The sequence below is a fragment of the Macaca nemestrina genome, chromosome 6 (genome assembly GCF_043159975.1).
Source record: "Macaca nemestrina isolate mMacNem1 chromosome 6, mMacNem.hap1, whole genome shotgun sequence".
In the NCBI taxonomy this organism is placed as follows: domain Eukaryota; kingdom Metazoa; phylum Chordata; class Mammalia; order Primates; family Cercopithecidae; genus Macaca; species Macaca nemestrina.
The window spans coordinates 137860182-137884901 of NC_092130.1; the positions used below are offsets into that span (position 1 = coordinate 137860182).

Genomic DNA, 24720 nt, shown 5'->3' on the forward strand with positions numbered 1-24720 from the left:
CTCAGATCCCTATCCCAAACAGGAATAATTAAAGAACAAGAAAAGTGCTGCTACCAGGCTTTTGTTTTGCAGAGTGCGGTAAACCAGCTTGTATTCAGAACTGAACAGCAAGGAAAGAGATTCTAAAGGCTTATGAGGGAAGAAAAGGACATAAATCTGGCAACTGAGTATTCCAAGAGGCGTAATTTCGAGGTAGTTTTTCAAACCCATCCAAACGCCTCCTAAAGATGAAAAAAACACATAATCCCTGCCTCAGAGAGGTTGGAGACTCTTAGAAAAATGTGGGAACACTAATATGATTACTGTTTTAATGAAAAATGTAAAACAACAAATACTGAGTAATAGAAGTACCTAAGTCAACCTGCTTGGCTCAGTGAGGAAAAGTTTCAGAGAACAGGTTGCTGACTCTCACCTGAGACCAGAAAGATGAGTAAAATTTTGCCAATGAACAACCAGACAGATGGCATTCCAAGAAATGAAAAGAACATGTGCATAATCATGTTATTATGTGGCAGGTATGGTTTTAAGAGCTTTACACATGCCACTTCCTTAAAAGATAAATCTAAGACAGGATAAAATATTTGGAGATTTGATCTGACTCACAGCTCACTTTTCAAATAGCTCTAACCACAAGACATTTGTCAAAAAACAATCAATGGCAACTGTTTATTATTGCAGCTACTGTGGTGGCATTACAAGTTTGGGCTATCAAGAAGCTGAACAAAAACTGAAAGGAAAAACTGGAGAATGAGATGTTCATAGGGGGCTTTAAAAAGCTCTGACAGGCTGGACTCTGATGGCTCTGATGGCTCATGCCTGTCATCCCAGTACTTTGGGAGGTCGAGGCCGGTGGATCACCTGAGGTCAGAAGTTCAAGACCAGCTTGGGCAACATGGTGAAACCCCGACTCTACTAAAAACACACAAAATAATTAGCTGGACATGGTGGCAAGTGCCTGTAATCCCAGCTACTCAGGAGGCTGAGGCAGGAGAATCACTTGAACCTGGTAGGTGGAGGTTGCGGTAAGCCGAGATCATACCAACACAAAACTCCATCTCCAAAAAAAAAAAAAACCTCTGACATATTCCAGAGAACCTAGAAGGCCATGCACATGCACGGAGCTGTATACATGTCCAGGAAAGACCTTCGCAACTCTCTACGTGACCTTGAGGTTCTGTTAACACACGAAGTAAAGGCTAAAGTAGTTGTAAACTGCTCGATGGGACGCTGATGGTGTGCCCTATAAAGAGTTCCCCAACAAAAATGTGGAGATTTACTGGTTTAAGACATTTAAGAAAATTTCTGTCCAATGATCACTTTGTTCAGTAAACTACCTATGCAGAGACTTCAATGGCCATACACACAAAATACAGACTGTATAGAATTACAGGAAAGGAATTACACAAGTCCAGGAAAGTTGCTAAACCAGTAACAACAATAAAACAATGTCTGGCTCATCTAAACTAGTTCCAGTGGGATAGGAAATTAAGAAACTTCAAATACAGTATGTAGTCAAAGATGATAAACTTGCAACAGTGGAGAAGCAGATCACTGCTTTTGAGGACTATGATGTAGTCCATGGATGTGGCTGCTTTCAACAAGATCTAAAATCCATCCTGGATCGCCGCACTTAAATAAAAGCTTGAGGTTGGGCGCGGTGGATCATGCTTGTAATCTCAGCACTTTGGGAGATAGAGGCGGGTGGATCATGAGGTCAAGAGATTGAGACCATCCCGGCCAACATGGTGAAACCCCCGTCTCTACTAAAAATACAAACATTAGCTGGGCGTGGCGGCATGTGCCTGTAGTCCCAGCTACTCAAGAGGCTGAGGCAGCAGAATTGCTTGAACTCGGGAGGCAGACGCTGCAGTGAGCCAAGATCGCGCCATTGCACTCCAGCCTGGTAACAGAGTGAGACTCCGTCTCCAGAGGGGGAAAAAAAAAAAAAAAAAAGTTTGAAAGATTAAAAAAAGAAACCATGTCTGGCCAAGTATGGTGGCTCATGCCTATAATCCCAGCACTCTGGGAGGCTGAGGTGGGCACATCTCTTGAGCCCAGGAGTTCAAGACTAGCCTGGGCAATATGATGAAACCCTGTCTCTAAAAAAAATACAAAAATTAGCCGGGCATGGTGGCAAGCGTCTGTGGTCCCAGCTACTTGGGAGGCTAAGGTGGGAGGATCTCTTGAGCCCGGGAGGTTGAAGCTGCAGTGAGCTGAGATTGTGCCACTGCACTCCAGCCTGGGTGACAGAGCAAGACCCTGCCTCAAAAAACAAACCAAACCCAAACAAATCATGTCTGAGAGAGAGAATGGGGGTGGGGAGGTAGGGGGTGGGATCTAAATACAACTTATTTTAAAATATCCAATTTTTGGCCAGGCGCCATGGCTCATGCCTATAATCCCAGCACCTTGGGAGATCGAGGCAGGTGTATCACGAGGTCAGGAGGTCAAGACTAGCCTGGCCAAGATGGTGAAACATCGTCTCTACTAAAGATACAAAAAAATTAGCTGGGTTTGGTGGCAGGCGCCTGTAACCACAGCTACTCGAGAGGCTGAGGCAGAGAACTGCTTGAACCCAGGAGGTGGAGGTTGCAGGGAGCCGAGATCACGCCACTGCACTCCAGCCTGGGTGACAGAGCGAGACACCAACTAAAAAAAAAAAAAAAAAAAAAAATAGATTTTTGTTTTTTTCTTTTCATTTTGAAAACGTTTTTTTGAGATGAAGTCTCGCTCTGTCACCCAGGCTAGAGTACAGTGGCGAGATCTCGGCTCACTGCAACCACCTCCTCCCCGGTTCAAGCAATTCTCTGCCTCAGCCTCCCAAGCAGCTGGGATTACCAGGAGCCCGCCACCATGCCTGGCTAATTTTTTTGTATTTTTAGTAGACATGGGGTTTCACTATCTTCGCCAGGCTGGTCTTCAACTCCTGACCTCACGATACACCTGCCTTGGCCTTCCAAAGTACTGGGATTACAGGTGTGAGCCACCGTGCCCAGGCCAAAAATCTAATTTTTAACAAAAAAAAGATATACGATATCTTTTTTTAAAGATATACGAATAAACAGTAAAATACAGCTCATGAACAGGGAAAAAAGTCAACAGAAACCATCCCTGTAGAAGTTTAAAAATTGCATTATTATAAACAGCCAACATATACTACTACTGCCTTCTTCTTTTCAAAGGGAACTCTTCAGAACATATTACATGCCTATCTGGCACAAGAAACAAATCAACGTTACTGTGTTTATACTGAAAAGCACTGATGATTTTAGGTACTATTGGGATCCCAGTTTTTTGCTTTTTTTGAGACAGGGTCCTACTCTCACCCAGGCTGGAGTGCAGTGGTGCAATCTCGGCTCACTGCAACCTCTGAGTCTCCCATGCTCAAGCGATCCTACCACCTCAGCCTCCTGAGTAGCTGGGACTATAGTTGCACGGAACAATGCCAGCTAATTTTTGTATTTTTCACGGAGTTCGCATTTCGCCATGGTGCCCAGGGCCTGGTCTCAAACTCCTGAGGCCCAAGCAATCCACCCATCTTGGCCTCCCGAAGTGCTGGGATTTACAGGCATGAGCCACAACCTTCTCCAAAGTGACATACCACTCACTATCATGAGCAGCAAAAGGGCCACAGAGAACATTCTTTCAGAAGGCTCTCTTTCAAGATTTAACCACAAATCTGACATCGCCCCATCCATACGTATTTCCTTTAATCTTTTTGAGAAGAGATGGCCTGATCAGGTATATATCCTCAGAATGCATCTCTAGTTTGACATCCATGCTCAGGTCTCTGCAAGAGAGTACTGACCTAGTTTTAATTAGCATGTATCCATCTATCTATTCACAAATGTTTCCTGTACACCTGCTATATGCCAGGTGCTAAGCATCAAAGAATATATATACATACCAAGCTCTTATCAGAAAAGTTTACTCTTGAACTGTCAAACTAAGAGATGATATTTATGGACGAGTACAGTTCAGTATTCTTAGAGTTATCTAAATTTTTATCTCTTAAAAAAACTTTTCTTCAGCCAGGCACGGTGGCTCACACCTGTAATCCCAGCACTTTGGGAGGCTGAGGCGGGCAGATCACTTAAGGTTGGGAGTTTGAGACCAGCCTGGGCAACATGGCGAAACCTCTACTAAAAATACAAAACTTTGCTGGGCATGGTGGCGGGCACCTGTAATCCCAGCTACTCAGGAGGCTGAGGCAGGGAGAATTGCTTGAACCCGGGAGGTGGAGGTTGTAGTGAGCTGAGATTGCGCCACTGCACTCGAGTCTGAGAGACAGAGCAAGACTTCGTCTCAAAAAAATAAGATAAGGCCGGGCGCGGTGGCTCAAGCCTGTAATCCCAGCACTTTGGGAGGCCGAGACGGGCGGATCACGAGGTCAGGAGATCGAGACCATCCTGGCTAACATGGTGAAACCCCGTCTCTACTAAAAAAATACAAAAAACTAGCCGGGCGAGGTGGCAGGCGCCTGTAGTCCCAGCTACTCGGGAGGCTGAGGCAGGAGAATGGTGTAAACCCAGGAGGCGGAGCTTGCAGTGAGCCGAGATCCGGCCACTGCACTCCAGCCTGGGCGACAGAGCAAGACTCCGTCTCAAAAAAAAAAAAAAAAAAAAAAAAAAAGATAAAATAACATTCCAGTAGAGTCCTCAGAGAAATAAATTTGATCTTTTAACTAAACCACAACAGTGAGTTAAGATTAAATCATTGTGCCGCCATGTGAAACTGATTTTACCAAACTGTTTTGGCATCATGCCAATGATCTGTATTGAGAAACATAAAAAACAGTACCAGGAGGTAATAGTTCATACTTAAGAGTACTCATTTAGTCAGATGCCATGCTAAATGCTTTGCATGCATTAATTCATTCAACCCTCACAAATAATCAAATTCCATGTAGCAAGTACCGTTTATTACTCTCATTTGACAGAGGAGGATACAGCTGACAGGATTAAGTAACTTAATTAAGGCCACAGTGGTAGAAACAGGATATTAACCGAGGGAAACTGACTCCAGAGCTCCTGTTCTTAGTAACTATGTTACACTGCCATTATCCATTAAGTAAGAATGTTAAGGTCTCTATTCATTATAGCCTTTCATGTTTTCTCTTTTTTTAAAAAAAAAAACAAGGTCTCACTCTGTTGCCCAAGCTGGTATGCAGTCAGTGGCGTCATCACGGCTCGCTGCAGCCACACCTTGCCAGGCTCAGGTGATCCTCCCATCTCAGCTCCTCAGTAGTTGGGACCACAGGCGTGCACTACCACACCCAGCTAATTTCTGTATTTTTTGTAGAGACAGGGTTTCACCATGTTGCCCAGGCTGGTTGTGAACTTCTGGGCACAAGCTATCCATCCACCTCAGCCTTCCAAAGTGCTGAGGTTACAGGCATAAGCCACTGGGCCTGGCCTAATGTTTTCTTAATACTTCTCAGGAGAAATTTTAATACTAGGAACGGCTCCTCAGCAATTGATTTGTTCTCGGCTTCTAAGAAGGAATAACTTAACTGACTACTCTTTTTATTTGAACTAGGTGCACTTAAGAGCTAGATTTACCACATCTACTATATAGACTTACAGTATACGTTTTTGGCTATCATACTTCTACTTCTAACTTGTAATGATTATCTCTTTATTCCACCAATTTATTTCCACCTAGTTCTCTATTTTTAAACAGTATTACGTTAATCTTTGTAAGCCAAACCCTTTTTGTAGGATAAGGCTTGGTACAAACAATAACTTGAATCCAACAAAACAGTTTACAGGGATCCAGATCCTTAAAAAGCTGTCTAGACTTATTAGATATCAAAGATGCTACTTTAATATTAGCAGTTTTAACACATGAACAGAAAATCAAAGTCAAGTGAAAGATCAGTATCCAGAAAAATTTTTTATAGATCCTTATTCTTAATTCTTCTGAAGAACTCTGTTCATGGCATGACACATACTATAAGTTCTTCACTAACAGAATGAACATGACTGAATGACTATCTGAACCCCATTAAAGAAATAAGTACCTGACTTCAAGGGCTTTGATAGCTTCTAGCATTTGTAGAAACTCTGCTGCTTTCCATACATCATTGGCTTCTTCTTCTCCTTGTATCATTAATTTTGCTGTATATGTGAACTCAATTAAATGGCGAAAGGCCATTTTACTAACACCTGCAAAGAAGATGTACATTAGAGCATGTAATCATATTGACCTCAAATCTTACAATGTTTAGTAAAGAAAGAAAAGCCCAGGGCTTGGAGCTTGATTAGTATTTATTTTTGAAAACTATTTTCTGGCAGAATTCTCATTAGCAATATAATAATATTGCAGCTAAATTCCAACACTACCTAGCTGGAAAATCTTAAACTAAGATTTTTCCGGAAGATTTCTTGAGGCTCTTGGAGAACAGTTAAGATTCTATCACTCAAATATATGAATTGGCTATTACATGTCAGACATGCTACATTTCTTGCCAGGGAGATTACAGCTGTGCCAACTCAGCTCCAAAATCTTCAATAGCTTTTCACAACTTAGCAAACAAAATTTAGTACCTCTCTGACTTTATTTCAAGGCCCTTCACATTATTTTCCTATTTACCTTTCCAAATTTTAAACTATATCACACACACACACTATATACTGTTTCTCAAACAAACCCTGCACTTTCTAATAGCTGACTTGCCTTTATTTTATTCATTTATTTTGAGACGGAGTGTCACTCTTGTTGCCCAGGCTGGAATGCAATAGTGTGATCTTGGCTCACCACAATCTCTGCCTCCCAGAGTCAAGAGATTGTCCTGCCTCAACCTCCCGAGTTCCTGGGATCACGGGCATGTACCACCACGCCCAGCTAATTTTGAATTTTTAGTAGAGACAGGGTTTCTCCATGTTTTTCAGGCTGGTCTCAAACTCCTGACCTCAGGTGATCTGCCCGCTCAGCCTCCCAAAGTGCTGGGATTACAGGCGTGAGCCACGGTGCCTGACCTGACTTGCCTTTATTAACACCTTCCTAGTTGGATGCTTAATCATTTTATCTCTGATTATACTCATCCTACCACTCACCCCTTAAAGGTCCAACTCTAATGTCACATGTTCAATGAAACCTTTTAACATTTATTGTAATAAGAACATGAGATCTTAACACATTTTTAAGTGTACATTATTGACTACAGGTACAATGTTGTATAGATCTCTAGTTTATTCATCTTGCTCAATTGAAACTTTATGCCCATTGATGAGTAACTGCCCATTTCCTCCTCCCTCCCAGCTCCTAGCAACCCCTATTCCACTCTTTCAATCTATTTTAGATAGCTCATATGAGTAGAAGTGACTATTTTAGATTCCTCTAAAATGATAAATGGAAATACGCAGTGTATGTCTTTCTGTGCCTGGCTTATTTCACTTAGCATAATGTCCTCAAGGTTCATCCATGTGGTTGCATATGCAGAATATTCTTATTCTTAAAAGCTGAATAGTATTCCATGGGATACATATACTACGTTTTCTTTACCCATTAATCTATTGACGAGTAAGTTATTTCCTCTCGTGGCTACTATAAATAGTGCTGCAATGAACATAGGAGTGCTAAAACTTCAAGATCCTGATTTCAGTTCTTTTGGATAAATGTTCAGTAAGTGGGATTGCTGAATTGTATGGTATTTTAATTTTTTGTGGAATATTCATACTGTTTTCCATAATGGCTGCACCTATTCCTACCAACATTGTGCAAGGATTCCAATTTATTTATATCCTCACCAACACTAGTTGTCTTTTGTCTTTTTTTTGAGAGCCATCCTGAAAAGTATGAAGTGATACTTCATAGTGGTTTTGATTTGCATTTCCCTGATGACTAGTGACACTGAACATTTTTTTCATGTATCTGTTGGCCATCTGTATGTTTTCTTTGGAGAAAGGTCTATTCAAGTTCTTAGCACATTAAAAAAAAAAACATTTTTAATTTTTTTTTGCATCATTTGGACTGTAAAGTTACATTTTTTAATTGAGTAGATTTTTTTTTTACGATCAGTTGTGGGAGTTTCTTATATATTTTTGGGATTCACTCCTTATCATTTATTTGGTTTTGCAAATATTTTCTCCCATTCCTTAGATTTCCTTTTCACCCTCAGTTGTTTCCTTTGCTGTACAGAAGCTTTTAAGTTTGATGTAGTCCCACCTGTCTTATTTTCTGTTGTTGGCTGTGCTTTAGATGTCACATCCACGAAATCACTAAAAACGATGTCATGAAGCTTCCCTTCATGTTTTCTTCCAGGAGATTTACATTTTTTGGTCTTATGTCTAAGTCTCTAACTCATTTTGAGTTTTTTTCTTTTTATGGTAGAAGACAGGGGTTCAATTTCATCTTTTTGCATGTGAATACCTAGTTCTTTCAACATCATTTGTTGCAGAAAATATTCCTTCCTTATTGTGCATTCCTGGCATCCTTGAAGATCAGTTGACCATATTATCTGCATGGATTTATTTGTGGGCTCTCTATTCTGCTCCATTGGTCTGTATGTCTCTTTAAGCTAGTCCCTTTGATTATTGTAGCTCTGTAAAATATTTTGATATCAAGAAGCATGATGCCAGCTGGGCGTAGTGGCTCATGCCTGTAATCCCAGCACCTTGGGAGGCCAAGGCTGGTGGATCACCTGAGGTCAGGAGTTCGAGATCAGCCTGGTCGATATGGTGAAACTCCATCTCTACTAAAACAAAAGAAAAAAGAAAAAAGAAAAAAAATTAGCTGGGGGTGGTGGCACCCACCTGTAATGCCAGCTACTTGGGGGGCTAAGGCAGGAGAATCACACGAACCAGGGAGGCGGAGGCTGCAGTGGGCCGAGATTACACCATTGCACTTCAGTCTGGGCAACAGAGTAAAACTTCCTCAAAAAAAAAATAAAAAAAGTATGATGCCTCTAGCTTTGTTCTTTCACAAGACTGATTTGGCTAGTCCATGATTTTCTGTGGTTCCATATGAATTTTAGAACTGCTTTTCCTGCTTCCACAAAAAGAAAAAAAAAATCCCATCAGGATTTTGAGAGGGACTATAGCGAACCTGTAGCACACTTTCTGTAATACAGGCTGGATATGCCTCATATGAAAAGTTTGGGATCTCAACTGTTTTGGATTTTGAAATATTTGCACTATACTTGACACAGGTTGAGCATCCCAAATCTGAAAATCCTGAATCCAAAACGCTCAACAAGCATTTGAGTCATGTTGATGCTCAGAAAGTTTCAAATTTTGTAACAGTTCAGATTTCTTTTTTTTTTTTTTTTTTGAGACCAAGTCTCATTCTGTTGCCCACGCTGGAGCGTAGATGTGCGATCTCAGCTCACCTCAAGCTCCACCTCCCGGGTTCAAGCGATTCTCCTGCCTCAGCCTCCCGAGTAGCTGGGACTATACAGGCACGCATCACCATGCCTGGCTAATTTTTGTATTTTTAGTAGAGAAGGGGTTTCACTATGTTGGCCAGCTAGTCTTGAACTCCTGACCTCGTGATATGCCTGCCTTGGCCTCCCAAAGCGCTGGGATTATAGGTGTGAGCCACTGCACCTGGCAAGCAGTTGAGATTTTCAAATTTGAGATGCTCAATCTGTATGGACAATTTAACAATACTAAGTGTTTTAAATTCATGAAGATCTATTAAGTGTCTTTAGTTTCTTTTTTGAGAAGGAGTCTCGCTCTGTCGCCCAGGCTCGAGTGCAGTAGTGCGATCTAGGCTCACTGAGTAGTTGGGACTACAGGCATGGGCCACCATACCCAGCTAATTTTTGTGGGTTTTTTTTGTTTTTTTTTTTAAGTAGAGACAGGGTTTCACCATGTTGTTCAGGCTGGTCTTGAACTCCTGACCTCAAGCAATCCACCTGCCTCCACCTCTCAAAGTGCTGGGATTACAGGCGTGAGCCACTGTGCCCAGCCCAATTTCTTTAGTTTTATGGTTCTCAGTATTGCATGTATCTCACCTAAGGAGGTGAAAGGTTAAGCTTACTCTTATTTTATTCTTTATGGTGTCAATATAAATGGGATTGTTCTCCTAATTTCCTTTCCAGATAGTTCATTGCCAGCGTATAAAAATGCAACTGGCCGGGCGCGGTGGCTCAAGCCTGTAATCCCAGCACTTTGGGAGGCCGAGACGGGCGGATCACGAGGTCAGGAGATCGAGACCATCCTGGCTAACACAATGAAACCCCATCTCCACTAAAAATACAAAAAAAATTAGCCGGGCGTGGTGGCGGCGCCTGTAGTCCCAGCTACTCGGGAGGCTGAGGCAGGAGAATGGCGGGAACCCGGGAGGCGGAGCTTGCAGTGAGCCGAGATCGCGCCACTGCACTCCAGCCTGGGTGACAGAGCGAGACTCCACCTCAAAAAAAAAAACAAAAAACAACAACAAAAAAAATGCAACTGATGGCGGGGCATGGTGGCTCATGTCTGCAATCCAACACTTTGGGAGACTGAGGCGGGTGGATCACCTAAGGTCAGAAGTTCAAGACCAGCCTGGCCAAAATGGTGAAACCTCGTCTCTACTAAAAATACAAAAAGTTAGCTCGGTGTGGTGGGAGGTGCCTGTAATTCCAGCTACTCGGGAGGGTGAGGCAGGAGAATCACTTGAATCCAGGAGGTGGAGGTTGCAGTGAGCCAAGGTTACGCCACTGCACTCTAGCCTGGGCTACAAGAATGCAACTCCATCTCCAGAAAAAAAAAAAAGCAACTGACTTTTGTATGCTGACTTTGTATCCTGCATCTTTACTACATTTACTAGTTCTAGTAGTTTTTTGTGGTGTCTTTAAAGTTTTCTATATATAAGATGTCACCTGCCAAAAAAGACTGATTTCTTCCTTTCTAATTTGGATGGTGTTTACTTCTTTTTCTTACCTAATTGCTCTAGGGAGGATTTCCAGTACTATATTGAAGTGATAAGAGTAGGCATCCTTGTCTTGTTCCTTGATCTTAGAGAAAAAAGTGTCAGTTTTTCACCGTTGAGTATGTTAGCTGTGGGCCCTTATTACATTGAGATAATTTCCTTCTATTCCTAGTTTGTTCAGAGTTTTTACTGGGAAATGGTATTAAATTTTGTCCAAGGCTTTTTCTTCATCTATTGAGATGCTCATGTCATTTTGCTTCTTTATTGTTAGTATGGCATATCACATCAACTAGTTTTCATATGTTGAACTATCCTTGCATCCTAAGGATAAATCTCACTTAGTCATGGAATATGATACTTGTACCTTGCTGTTAGAATTAGTCTGCTAGTATTTCACTGCAGAGTTTTGCATCTATATTCATCAAGGATATTGAGCTATAGTTTTCTTTCTTGTGTCCTCTTTGTCTTGCTTTGGTACTGGGATAATGCCTACCAATGAATTTGGAAATATTCCTTCCTCTTCAGGTTTTTTGGAAGGCTGTGAGAAGGTCTGAAATTAACTTTTCTTTTAACATTTCATTGAATTAATCAATGAAGCCATCTGGTCCCATGCTTTTCTTTGTTGGAAGGTTTCTGACAACTGATACAAGTGCTATAGCAATTGCAGGTCTGTTCACACTTTCTATTCCTTCATTATTTAATCCATTTATGCCTAGTGTTCCATTATTTGAACGCTAAGTGTGTGGGAGTTATTAATATCCTACTGCTCAGGGGCATAACCAAGGTCTGATTTTTCAAATTCAAAAAATTGCAATTTCAGGTATAAATGGGTTAACCATGAAACATTCTTTAATTACTTCTCCAAGACTCAATTCTATAAACTGTACCCACTCTGATAATGACAGTTCATGGACATCTCTTGACTGTAAACTACTTGAGGAAAAAGATTTTTGATCTGTACACTCACATCACAGTACCTAACAGTGCCTCCTAAAATGGAGGAATATAGAACAGGAATAAATCAATAAATACTAGAGTCACTTTCTCTTTTTCTTTTGAGATGGAGTTTCGCACTGTTGCCTGGGCTAGAGTGAAATGGCATGATCTTGGCTCACTGCGACCTCCACCTCCCCAGATGAAACGATTCTCCTGCCTCAGCCTCCCGAGTGGCTGAGATTACAGGTGCCCAGCACCACGCCTGGCTAATTTTTTGTATTTTTAGTAGAGATGGGGTTTCACTATGTTGGCCAGGCTGGTCTCAAACTCCTGACCTCATGCAGCCTCCCAAAGTGCTGGGATTACAGGTGTGAGCCACCACGCCAGGCCTAAAGTCACTTTCAAAATTATGCATTTATCATTGATACTTTTGACAGTTTTGTGTTTAAAATTTAATCCTAAAGTCATACTCTGTTTATGTCTCTCAATGCTATGTATTATTGGTTCAGTTTGCTAATGAAAGACTATGAGGCACTATTAAGAAAAACAAAAAGAAAACCTATATTTAACATAAATTTTAGACTAAGAAATGCCCAAGTCCAAATTGCACACAATAGGTAAAACTGCAATTCACAAAAATATGTTCTTCCCATCTGTTTTACACATCTGAATGCAGCCTTCAGGACAACAATAAGAATGCTGGTGGAGTATGATTTAAGCGTTCAAAACAGCATCCTCTATTTGCATAAAGAGAGGTTACCGGCTGGACGCAGTGGCTCATGCCTGTAATCCCAGCACTTTGGGAGGACGAGGTGGACAGATTACTTGAGGTCAGAAGTTCGAGACCACCCTGGCCAACATGGTAAAACGCCATCTCTACCACAAATATAACAAAATCAGCCGGGTGTGGTAGCACGTGCCTGTAATCCCAGCTACTGGGGTGGCTGAGGCAGGAGAATCGCTTGAATCCGGGAGGTGGAGGTTGTAGTGAGCCAAGATTATGTCACTGTAATCTAGGCTGGGCAACAGAGCAAGACTGTCTCCAAAAAAAAAAAGGGATACCATTCAGGAAGTTATAACTTTCATGTTTTACTCACAGCTCTTACATGAACTGAGTTATCTGGGGCAATTCAGAAACTCTGAACCTCAGCAAACTCATTTTCAAAATGTCTAAAAGCAATCTGAATATTGAGAAACACCATAAAATATAAAAAGACCAAGTTACACTCTACCAAATAAACAAACAAAAATAACTGGACTCACTGAGGGCTAGTTTTATTTGGTTCCCTTTGTATTTTTTCTCCTTGTTGCTATCATTTATTCTTCAGTATATGAGAGTAGCCCAAGGAAAACACAACGAGCTTTTGCTGTCTTTCAGAAGTTTTGGCCAAAAGTTTAAAAGCACAAGAAAAATCCTTTTTAAAACAATGTGTAAATGTTTCCAAAGTCAAATGAGATTTTGATTTTTAATCAAACACACATACATAACACTTTCTATATATATAAAAAGCAAGGCCCTAAATACTTTACAAGCATTAACTTACTTAATCCTCATAACATCTCTATAAAGTGATAAAACCCAGATGGTCTGACTCCTAATCTATGACAAAGATTTTAAATAGGATACTAACAGGATAAAAACTTCAAACTTTTCCTTCCTGCTTGGAAAAGTTTGAAGATACATGTTCTCATTCACTATAGGTTCACCATCTCTTACTCATAATTCTAAAGTCCCCTCAATTTATTTTTTTTTGTACATATGCACATACGCCTATCCCTCCATGTTATTCTCTGGTGGTAGGATGGGTGAATTACTGCTTATTCTTCCAATTTACATCTTGACTTTTATTAACATTTTCACCAGAAAGGCTTTGCTGAACTTTGAGAGAACCATATGCTAAGAGATATAAACTATATTAGCCAGAAAATCTTAATACCACTAGCATTCTCAAATATATTAGAATTTCAGGATCATTCCTCTGCTTTCCTGCTCAAGTCCAAATACTTGTTGACAATCTTTAGAGGCAGATCTTCCACTTGGAGAAAACTCCGTTTGCCATGTCAACACAGAGCCAGCCAAAAAATGTGATAAGGGCCAGGCACGGTGGCTCACACCTGTAATCCCAGCACTCTGGGAGGCCAAGGCAGGAGGATCACCTGAGGTCAGGAGTTAGAGACCAGCCTGGCTAAAACGGTGAAACCCCATTTCTGCTAAAAATACAAAAAATTAGCCAGGTGTGGTGGCGCACGCCTGTAATCCCAGTTACTCAGGAGGCTGAAGGAGAAGAATCGCTTGAACCCAGGAGGTAGAGGTTGCAGTGAGCCGAGATCATGCCATTGCACTCCAGCTTGAGCAACAAGAGTGAAACTCCATCTCAAAATAAAAAAAGTAGTAAGCTTGGAGGCCGGGCTCTGTGGCGCACACCTGTAGTCCCGGCACTTTGGGAGGCCAAGGCGGGTGGATCACCTGAGAACATGAGTTCGAGATTAGCCTGACCAACATGGAGAAATCCCGTCTCTACTAAAAATACAAAAAATTAGTCAGGCGTGGTGGCGCATGCCTGTAATCCCAGCTACTCAAGAGGCTGAGGCAAGAGAATCACTTGAACCCGGGAGGGGGAGGTTGTGGTGAGCCGAGATCACGCTATTGTACTCCAGCCTGGGCAACAAGAGCACAATGCCATCTCAAAAAAAAAAAAAAAAAAAAAAAGTGGTAAAAAAAAATGTGGTAAAAGAATCGAAGCATCAACCCTTTCAAAACTGGCCTACGGACATTTTTCTCATTTAACAACCAGCACTATTAACATTCAGGAAAACTAATTTTGAAGTTAGGAGAAGAAAGTTATCAAAGAAAAAAATATCATTTTGAATCTGCTCTTACTCTTCTTGTATTACCCATCACACAAAACGTATACATTATTTCTTTCTCTCCCTCACCACCATACTGAATCAATGACAAATCTTTTTGATTCTGCCTTATTATATCTCAGCCACATTGTCTCTACTTTCCCGTATCTCTTTTTCTTTTTTTTTTGAGAGAGTCTTGCTCTATCGCCCAGGCTGGAGTTCAGTGGCACGGTCTCGGCTCACTACAACCTCCACCTCCTGGGTTCCAGCAATTTTGCTTCCTCAGCCTCCCGAGTAGCTGGGATTACAGATGCGTGCCACCACGCCTGGCTAGTTTTTGTATTTTTAGTAGATACAGGGTTTCACCATGTTGGTCAAGCTGGCTTCGAACTCCTGACCTCACGATCCGCCTGCCTCGGCCTCCCAAAGTGCTGGGATTACAGGCATGAGCCACCGCACCTGGCCTCCCATTTCTCTTAAAACCAGAAGTTTCAGCTGGGTGTGGTGGCTCATGCCTGTAATCCCAGCACTTTGGGAGGCCAAGGCAGGCGGATCATGAGGTCAGGAGTTCAAAGCCAGCTTGACCAACATGGTGAAATCCTGTATCTACTAAAAATACAAAAATTAGCCGGGCGTTGTGGCACGCACCTGTAATCCCAGCTACTCGGGAGGCTGAGGAAGCAAAATTGCTGGAACCCAGGAGGTGGAGGTTGTAGTGAGCCGAGACCGTGCCACTGCACTCCAGCCTGGGTGACAGAGCAGGACTCCATCTCAAACAAACAAACAAAAAAACCAGAAGTTTCTCCATAAATCTGGCAGCAAAACTTGATCTCAACTGACATGAGGCTATGTCCAGTCTTCATCCCACTTACAGTGAATACTAACATGCTATATGCTGCTAAACTATTAATATTTGCAAGTATTATGTTTTTCATTGCCCTTAGAAAAGTTCTAAAATCTGGAATGTTGAGAAGTATGTCTGGCCTCCAAGAAGATGTGAATAAGGAATTGTGGACCTAGCTCCCTGTCTTGACTGATGAGAATCACCTACAGACTAAATAAAGCACTGGTACCAAGGGCTGGGTGTGGTGGCTCATGCCTGTAATCCTAGCACTATGGGAGGCCAAGGCAGGAGCATTGCTTAAGGCCAGTAGTTCAAGACGAGCATGGGCAAAGTAGTGAGATCACTTCTCTACAGAAGATATAAAAACTAGGCTGGGCATGGTGGCCCATGCCTGCAATACCAGCACTTTGGGAGACTGAGGCAGGCAGATCATTTGAGGTCAGGAGTTTGAGACCAGCCTGGTCAACATGGTGAAACCCTGTCTCTACTGAAAATACAAAAAAAAATTAGCTGGGCATGGTGGCGGGCGCCTTAATTCCAGCCCCTTGGGAGGCTGAGGCATGAGAATTGCTTGAATGCAGGAGGCGGAGGTTGCAGTGAGCCAAGATCGCACCACACTGCACCCCAACCTGGGCAACAGAGACTCCATCTCAAAAACTGTAATAATAATAAAAAATAAAAATACAAAAACTAGCTGGCCTTGGTGGCATGTGCCTGCAGTTAGAAGGCTGAGATGAGAGGACTGCTTGAACTCAGGAGGTCAAGGTTGCAATGAGCCATGATGGTACCACTGCACTCCAGCCTGGATGACAGAGCAAGACCGTCTCCAAAAAAAAAAAATTACTGGTACCTGATCTTCGGAATCAAAACTGGGATAAATATCTGGGTTTTTGTTTATTATGAGCACCCAGGTGCTTCTATTTTTTTTTTTTTTTTTTTTTGAGATGGAGTCTCGCTCTGTCACCCAGGCTGGAGTACAGTGGCGCAATCTTAGCTCACTGCAAGCTCCGCCTCTCGGGATCACACCATTCTCCTGCCTCAGCCTCCCCAGTAGCGGGGACTACAGGTGCCCACCACCATACCCGGCTAATTTTTTTTGTATTTTTAGTACAGAGGGGGTTTCACCGTGTTAGCCAGGATGGTCTCGATCTCCTGACCTCATGATCTGGCCGCCTCGGCCTCCCAGAGTGCTGGTATTACAGGCATGAGCCACTGCGCCCAGCCTTCAGGTGCTTCTAACTTATATGACCAGCCCAACACTGTCCTAGGAACAAACCAGTGACCTAATGAGCTAACATGAACCAAACTGATAACACTTGCCCAGCTAAGTGATGGTAGATGTATAGTAATTATACATCAAGATTAGTTTGGTAACTTAACAAATCTCAGCAATCCCTTACTCCCTTCATAACATAAGTGTGCAGAATACAACTTTTCTAAGAGAATATCTAAGGAAAATGTTGAAGTGAACAATTTAATGAGTCTTCTCCCTGCCAGCAATGCTTAGAACGGAGTAAAAGGGGGCAGCATTCTGGCATTACTCTAGACTCAGGGAATCCCTGCAACTGGTGGAAAACTCCTACTCAAAAAGATGTACAAACATGTACAAGGATGCTTTTTGTCCTTGATAGTAGGGGCTAAAATTTCTGGACACTATGTTAGAGTTGCTGTTACAGAGAAACTAAGTGCTATGGATCTGTGGTTTCAGGTGAAGTAGAAAAAGAATGAATTTAGAAAATTGGAGGTTCAGGTTAGAAGGTTGTGTGTTCTCAACAAAGGAATGAAGGTCTGTTGAAGATTTTGTATGGTGTGAATCCAAGTCACAAAGGTGAGTTGGGATCCAATTAGCTTCAATAGCAACAAATCTGAATTGAAGTCAAAGATGAACCTGTGGTTCTAATCAAAGGTAACTTACTTTAACCAGGAACACAGAAAACAGGGAGGGTGAGCTCAGCTTGCACCTAATGAGTTTATACTCATAGAGAATATTACAATCTTAATTTATACACGTCATCTGCTTTTATGCAATCGTCTAAGACAGTGGTCCTCGACACTGACTGCACACTAGAAGCATGCTAGGGCAGTGCTCCTCAAATTTTACTGTGCATAGGCATCATCTGGAGACCTTGTTCCAATTCAGCAGGTCTGGAGTGGAACCTGAGTCTACATTTCTAACAAGTTTCCTAATGATCCCCATGTATGTGGTCCTCAGACCACAACCCACATAGCAAGAACCTAGAGAACTTTTAAATATAGTTGCCTGGATCCCACTACTGAAAGACTTAATTATCTGGAAATGCAACCTGGACATTTGTATTTGTGATAGCTTCCCTGGTGTCTCTAATGCCCATCTAATGTGCCATGCTGTAAGTCATTATTTATATTTTACGAGTGGGGGATGGGGTCCCAGTTCTAGCTAAGATGGAGAATGCACACTCCACCCTATCTTGTCCGTTGATCACAACTAAAAATCCTGGAAAGAACACATAAAGCAAACATACAAGGACGCTGAAAAGTAAGTTGAAGCAAGCAGACTGGGAAGAGAAATCAAAACTCAAACAGTAGTGAGTTTCCTGTTTTTTTTCCTCCCACAAATGTCAGCTTAGACTTGAGGACAGCCCAAATCTAACTGTGCAGTGAGTGGAGACAGAGAAAAGTTTCAAGAGAAACTCCTTCTGGATAGAGAACCAGAAAAGACGATGAATGGGAGAGGGACAATGGGGAGGGGTGGATACCTGGTAATTTTTCTTCTCTCTCAGCTCTGCCTCAAAGCAAGTTCCAATTCTGAGTCTGCACACCTGTGGCTGGTAGTGGTCTCCTAAACTCTTAAAGAAAGTTCTTCTGACAAAAGAACTAGGAAAAAGATGATGATCTGAAGAGTATGGAGGAGGGAATTCATTTTATTTTTTTCTCTTAACTTCTCTCTCTCTCCATTTTGTCCAGGAAATGAGCCCCTCCACAGAAAACGTATGAGCGCACGAAGAAGCTAAAATCCCAGTTTTCTCACTAAAGAACCACGAAAAGAAACTCTTGGGAGCTTGTGTACAAGGGATATCATGGAAAGGAGAAAAGTCCTCCACATTTGTGTATACAATCTCAAGTTTACCACCAAGATGCCCATGTGTGGAACTGACCCAAGACTGCAGAGCAAAGGCTTTGAGAACTGCACAATGGCACGGATGGCACACCTGGGACCTGAACGGCAATACAAAGGTTTTGAAAACTAAGTTCAAATTGGATCCGCAGCCCACAGAGGCAGTCTGAACCTAACCAGGTTAACTGCCCGCTAAAGCAAAACCAAAAAACTAAAAATATTTTTCCAGAGAATTTTAACAGCATCCAGTCTTGTAACAAAATATTCAAATGTCCATGACATACTCCAAAATTATGTGATATATGAAAAATAAGGAATCCAAGATGTCTAACGTCACACAACACACAAACAGTTAAAACAGGGCTAAAACTCAGTTTTCTAACTATATGCCCAGGGCTTTCTCCACAGCCAGGTGACCTTGCTAGACAGTACAGTAACCCCAAAGTTAAGGGCTTAAGATACTGAACCAAATTATTTATTTAAACCTGAATCTGACCAAATGACAGAAATAAAAGAGTGTCTATTTTGCTTTCTTATGTATCTCGAGTTCAAATACTGAAGACCCCACGGACCCAAATCTCAAGGTGACTAATCTTCAGAAGACTAGGCTCTACTTCTACTCCTCCAGGTAGTGTGTGCTCATTCTACCAGCAACAAATATTCCAGCTTAGGCCACTTTTTCTTTTTTTTTTTTTTTTTTTGAGATGGAGTTTCACTCTTGTTGCCCAGGCTGGAGTGCAATGGCGTGATCTTGGCTCCCCGCAACCTTTGCCTCCCAGGTTCAAGCGATTCTCCTGCCTCAGCCTTCCTGAGTAGCTGGGATTACAAGTGCCCGCCACCACGCCCGGCTAATTGTGTATTTTTAGTGGAGACGGGGTTTCACCACATTGGTGAGGCTGGTCTCCAACTCTTGACCTCAGGTGATCTGCCCACCCTCGGCCTCCCAAAGTGATGGGATTACAGGTGTGAGCCACCACACCCGGCTAGGCCACTTGTTTTTTAAGACTTAAAATTTCTGCTCAGACTCAGCCAGTCACGGTGGCTCACGCCTGTAATCCCAGCACTTTGGGAGGAAGAGGCGAGTGGATCACCTGAGGTGGGGAATTCAAGACCAGCCTGACCAACATGAAGAAACCCCATCTCTACTAAAAATACAAAATTAGCTGGGCATGGTGGCACGTGCCTATAATCCCAGCTACTCGGGAGGCTGAGGCAGGAGAATCGCTGGAACCTGGGAGGTGGAGGTCGCGATGAGCCAAGATCACATCATTGCACTCCAGCCCGGGTAAAAAGAGCTAAAATCCATCTCCAAAAAAAAAGGAAAAAAAATTCTGCTCAGACTCTCCTCTTTGAAATCTTTCCTCTCTAAGGAAGACCAAATCATTCATTCTCCCTCTTCAGTGATACCATTTCACAGTAATAGTCTTTGTAATACTTTTTAAACTCCTTTATTTGCCTGTTGCTCACCTGCTATGGAATTTTCTGACTTCTTTAAGGGATATCTTATTCATTAATTCTTCAGCTCCAGGATCTAACATAGTACATAATATAGGTATTCAATACGATGTTTTTTTTTTTTTTTTTTTGAGACAGGGCCTTGCTCTGTCGCCCAGGCTACAGTGCAGTGGCAAAATCATGGCTCACTGTAGCTTTGACCTCCTGGGTCCCAGCAATCCTCCCACCTCAGTCTCCTGAATAGCTGGGACCACAGGCATATGCCATCAGACTCAGCTAATAATTTTTAAAATTTTTTGTAGAGAAGCGGTCTCCCTAATGTTTCCTAGGCCGGTCCCTGTTTTGTTAAACTTTGACAATACACCAAGTATTATGCCAGGCATTCTGCATGTTATCACAATTAGTCTTTATAAGCCTATGAACCCACTTTTCAGATGAGGAGAAAAGCATGCAATTGAGGTAAAGTAACCTGCCTGAGGTCACATATTTAATAAGCCTCAGGTGTGAATGAATTCATGGAGGCTTACTTTGTAGTAGAAACCACTATCATCTGGGCAGTCAGATTCTCACTTTATTAAGTTTTGTGGATTTCCATAATTATATCTCTGTCCTGATCATAGATATTAAAAGATAATCTAGCTGCAAATATATCAGCTATAATGCTAAACTGGAACATACCAAAATTAAAGAATATTCTTAACTCTTTTTTGTTTTCTTTACTCCTCTAGGCATCAAAGGGAAAAAAAGCATGTTTCTAGGCAACCCATTCAGAACAAAGAATACATACACGATGAAATAGATACAAAACCAAAATCCAAGAACCCTAAAAGAAGCTAAAATTTTGTAATTACATAAGCAAACAGATTTATTTCCTACTGTTTCGGATTTTGATGCCGGTGGTAGGAGAAGAGTTACTGCAGTAGCAGAAGAAAAAGCATGGTAATTAATAGCACAAACTTAATTTCTTGCTAGTTGGGCAACCCTGGGCAAGTAACCTTTTAGAGTCTCTTTCCTGAAGTGTAAATGTAACACCATTTCCCTTTAAAAAAAAAAGAAAGAAAGAAAGAAAGAAAAGACAGGGTCTATGTTGCCCTAGGCTGGCCTTGAACTCCTGGGCTCAAGCAATCCTCCTGCCTCAGCCTCCCAAATAGCTGGGACTACAAGCAAAAACCATCATGCCCAACATCAAAGGATTGCTGTGAGCAATTAGACAATACACAAACTACATATTACAATGCCTGGCACTTGGCAGGTTATTAGAAAAATGTTTAGAAAGTACAAAAATCACTTTTTGCTTCAAGGTAACAGGTATTGATCCACCCCATTGTAGAGCCAGAATTTCCTCTGAACACTACTTCAGTTCATTTTAACTAGCTTTCTTCCTATTATGGCAGCCCATTTCACACTGTGCATGTCATCTGTACCTCTGCTACTACATCACTACTTCTGCTACAGAGTACAGTAGAAGTTTCTACTGTAACCTGCAGCATCTCCACCGGTCTGAAACATAAACCCACTGAACAAAGACGGTAATTCAAAAGACAATGACCAACAGTTTCCACAATGGAAAAGACCAACACTTACCATCTAAGTTTTTCCTGGCAGATTATTCAACCAAGCACTTCACTGAAAGTAAAACTTCTCAGGTATCAAAAGAACAATTTATCTACCTTTACCTATAGAACTACTGATGCCTATTTCCTATGGTGTCTTAATAAACTGTCTAAAACTGCTTCACCAATTGTTTGCTAAGTATTGTATTTAAAACCAGTATTTAAATAAAATGGCTTCTTAGATTTATTAAACAAAAAATAAAAAATAAACAATCACTTACCTTCTATCTCCACCAAAGGTTCTTGGGTAAACTCCTGAAAGAATTTGTAGAAGAACTTACTACAAGCAGCCAAAACAGCCTTGTGAGCCTTAAAATGGTGTCCTAGGTAAAATTAAAAAAGAAAGAAAATAATACACAAGCACGAAAATCAAATGTATAACTATATAAAAGACTGAAAAATCATATAAAACAAAAAATAGGTTTTCCTTCATTACATAACTATATAAATTATTGAACTCAATGAAGAATATTCTTGGCAGCTATCTTGGCAAATGTTAATCTCAATTAGATAGGAAGCTAAAACTTCACTTCAAATCCCTTTACTTTTATAAAGGCTAATTTACAACACTAGGTAAGGAGCCTCTTGCCACTTTGTTATTTCCAATTAAGCAGTGAGAGGCATATCCAACTCAGTTGAAACTGCTAAATAAAAGGACAACCCGTTAAAAGGTCACATATCATTTGGAAAAAGAGAAAAAAGCCATAAACACAAAGCTGGATATGTCTGCTATGAAAAACATTTTAATATGCCTAATATTTGGAGGCTCCATCTATGGCAGACCCATAATTTTAAAAACAGCTTACCTTGAGAAACCTATTTTCACTAAACAGAAAACATACACAAGCTGAATTTCCTTTTATTATGGAGACAACTTCTAAGATTGGTAAAGACCCTATTTTATTTTGGAGATTGTCAAAGGGGGTATGAGTGCTGCAAAGGAATCTCTCTCCTTCTCCCTTTTAGACCATTTGGGAAACTATAAATCAACACTTCCCAAATGACTCCTGTGAGGGACTTCTCAAAGAAGCTTACCAACAAGAGGCTATCAACCAAACATTTTGAGACATCCTGTCCCCAACGCCATCATCTTGCACTCAACAGGATGTAAGAAGTTAAAATGAGATGAACACCAGACTACGTGGAAAGCGTGACTGATCAACCAGTCTTCTGCAGCACGCTCTGTGAGAGTGGACACTGACAAGTGCAATCTGGTCTGCAGGCTTTGGTAGGGAGACCATAGAAAATGTGTTTTTTTTTTTAAAAAACAAAAACAAAAACAAAGGCGGGTGTCCGAAGGACAGAAAAAAACTGAAGCCAAAAATGCTCCTCTGCCCACTGCCCTACCCACCGTCGACAATTAGGGTGATGTCAGTAAAGCGGTCCTGCTCTCGCTGTTCATTCAATCGGTCCAGGATCATTTTATGATGTTCAGGGAACTCCTGAAGGCATTCCATCGTCTCTTCAGCCTCCATGGCCATCGGGCTGCTCTACAAAAGAAGAGCATGATAATATACACCCATGAGCTCGGGCCGAGGAACAAAACCCCTAAAGCATAAAACAACAACAAAAAAACCCAGCAACGTGAAAAGAAAGGGGGAGGGTGAAGCAAGAGGAGAGAAGGCGAGGGAAGAAAGGCGAGCCGAGCGGCCGCGGCGCGTTAGGGGCCGGAGTCGCGGCCGCGGGACTCCGAGCCTGACCTAATTGGAGTCGGGAGACGCGAGCTGGAGCGGGGTGGGCACAGCGCCGGAGGCTCCAAGCGCCGGGGCGCGCAAGTCCAACAAGGGAGGGGACTCGACAGCGGTGGCGGCCCTCTAACGGCCCGCCAAGCCCTTCTGCCCGGCCGGGGCTCCCGCCGCCCCGGGACCCGGTCCGGCCCGCGACCCACAACGACTCTCGGGTCGCCTCTCCCTCCCCCGCCCTCCCTCTTCTCCCCCGCCCCGACCGGGCCGGCACTCACTGAGGGAAGGAGGAGCGGCCCAGGCTTGCGCGTCACTTACGTCGACGCACAGCGTCACCACGTCAAGCTCCGGCTGACGCGGACGCCTTCCGGGCGCCGACCAGCAAAGGAACGGGCCACGCCCCTGTCCACACCCCTCAGTGGATGGGCGGGGCCCAGCGCGGGGAGCGCGGGGATTTGGCGCCCAAGAAAGGCAAGGACTTGAGCTCTGAGAAGGAACTGGGCTGCGGTCGATTTGAGCTCGTGGAGGGCCTGGCAGTGCCAGAAACTGGGAACCTAAGTCGCCGCCCTTCCACCTCTCACCCTCCCGAGCTTGACTTCAGGGGCGGACACTTCCCGACCCGAGCCCAGAATGAACTCGCCAACCGTCCTCAACCCAGCTACTGCGCGGCCCCTTCCGCCCCGTCCTGCCCCGCCCCCTTCCTTCCGAGACCTCGGTCGACCCGCCTTACCTAGCTCGTGGGCCGTCCTCCTTCCTCTCGGCCCCTCAGAGCCTCTTGTTCCCTGCTTTCCCCTCCCAGGGCATAATGCGCCCCACACCTTTCCTGACCCCTAACCCGTGGCTTGTCCTCCATTTTCTTCGTGAGAATAGGGGCTCCCCTTCTGCTCGGGCCCCGCTGGCGCACGTGCGCTCGGTTGGGCACCCGGGCGGCCGCGGCGCCGCAGCGGCAACGACGGGCGCGAGCACGTTCGGGCCGCCCGGGATCTTCCTCGGCGAAGCGCGCCCTCCCCGCGCCCGGCCGCAGCACGTGTTTGCTGGGCTCAGGACCTGGGGCTGCTCAGAATTATTTACACCGGATCCCCTTACTGCAGACCTTCCCCACTCCATTAAAGAATCCAGGCCGGGCGCGGTGGCTCACGCTTGTAATCCCAACAGTTTGGGAGGCCTAGGCGGGCGGATCACATGACGTCAGCAGTTCGAAACCAGCCTGGCCAACATGGCGAAACCCCGTCTTTACTAACAAAAATTATACGGGCGTGGTGGTAGGCGCCTGTAATCCCAGCTACTTGGGAAGCTGAGGCAGGAGAACAGCTTGAAGCAGGGAGGTGGAGATTGTAGTGAGCCGAGGTAGTGCCACTGCACTTAAGCCTGGGCGACAGCGCGAGACTCCGT

At 43.1% G+C, this 24720-nt stretch overlaps 1 protein-coding gene across 13 annotated transcripts in view; it reads right to left on the reverse strand.

Annotated features, from left to right (window-relative positions):
- Positions 1-24269, reverse strand: part of LOC105487475 (zinc finger protein 131) — a 54497-nt gene extending 30228 nt beyond the window's left edge. For 3 of the 13 annotated variants that reach the window (XM_011750931.3, XM_024794652.2, XM_011750925.3), the window contains exons 1-4: positions 24059-24269; positions 22998-23136; positions 21868-21969; positions 6023-6167 (exon numbers count right to left, since the gene is read on the reverse strand). In XM_011750931.3, the coding sequence (XP_011749233.1) occupies positions 6023-6167; positions 21868-21969; positions 22998-23127 (377 nt within the window). In that variant the 5' untranslated portion in view covers positions 23128-23136; positions 24059-24269. Of the gene's footprint in view, positions 1-6022; positions 6168-8169; positions 10149-21867; positions 21970-22997; positions 23137-23346 lie in introns of those variants that run through there. The other 10 variants (XM_011750932.3, XM_011750927.3, XM_024794646.2 and 7 more) reach the window with 7 other exon arrangements.
- Positions 24270-24720: the final 451 nt, after the last annotated feature.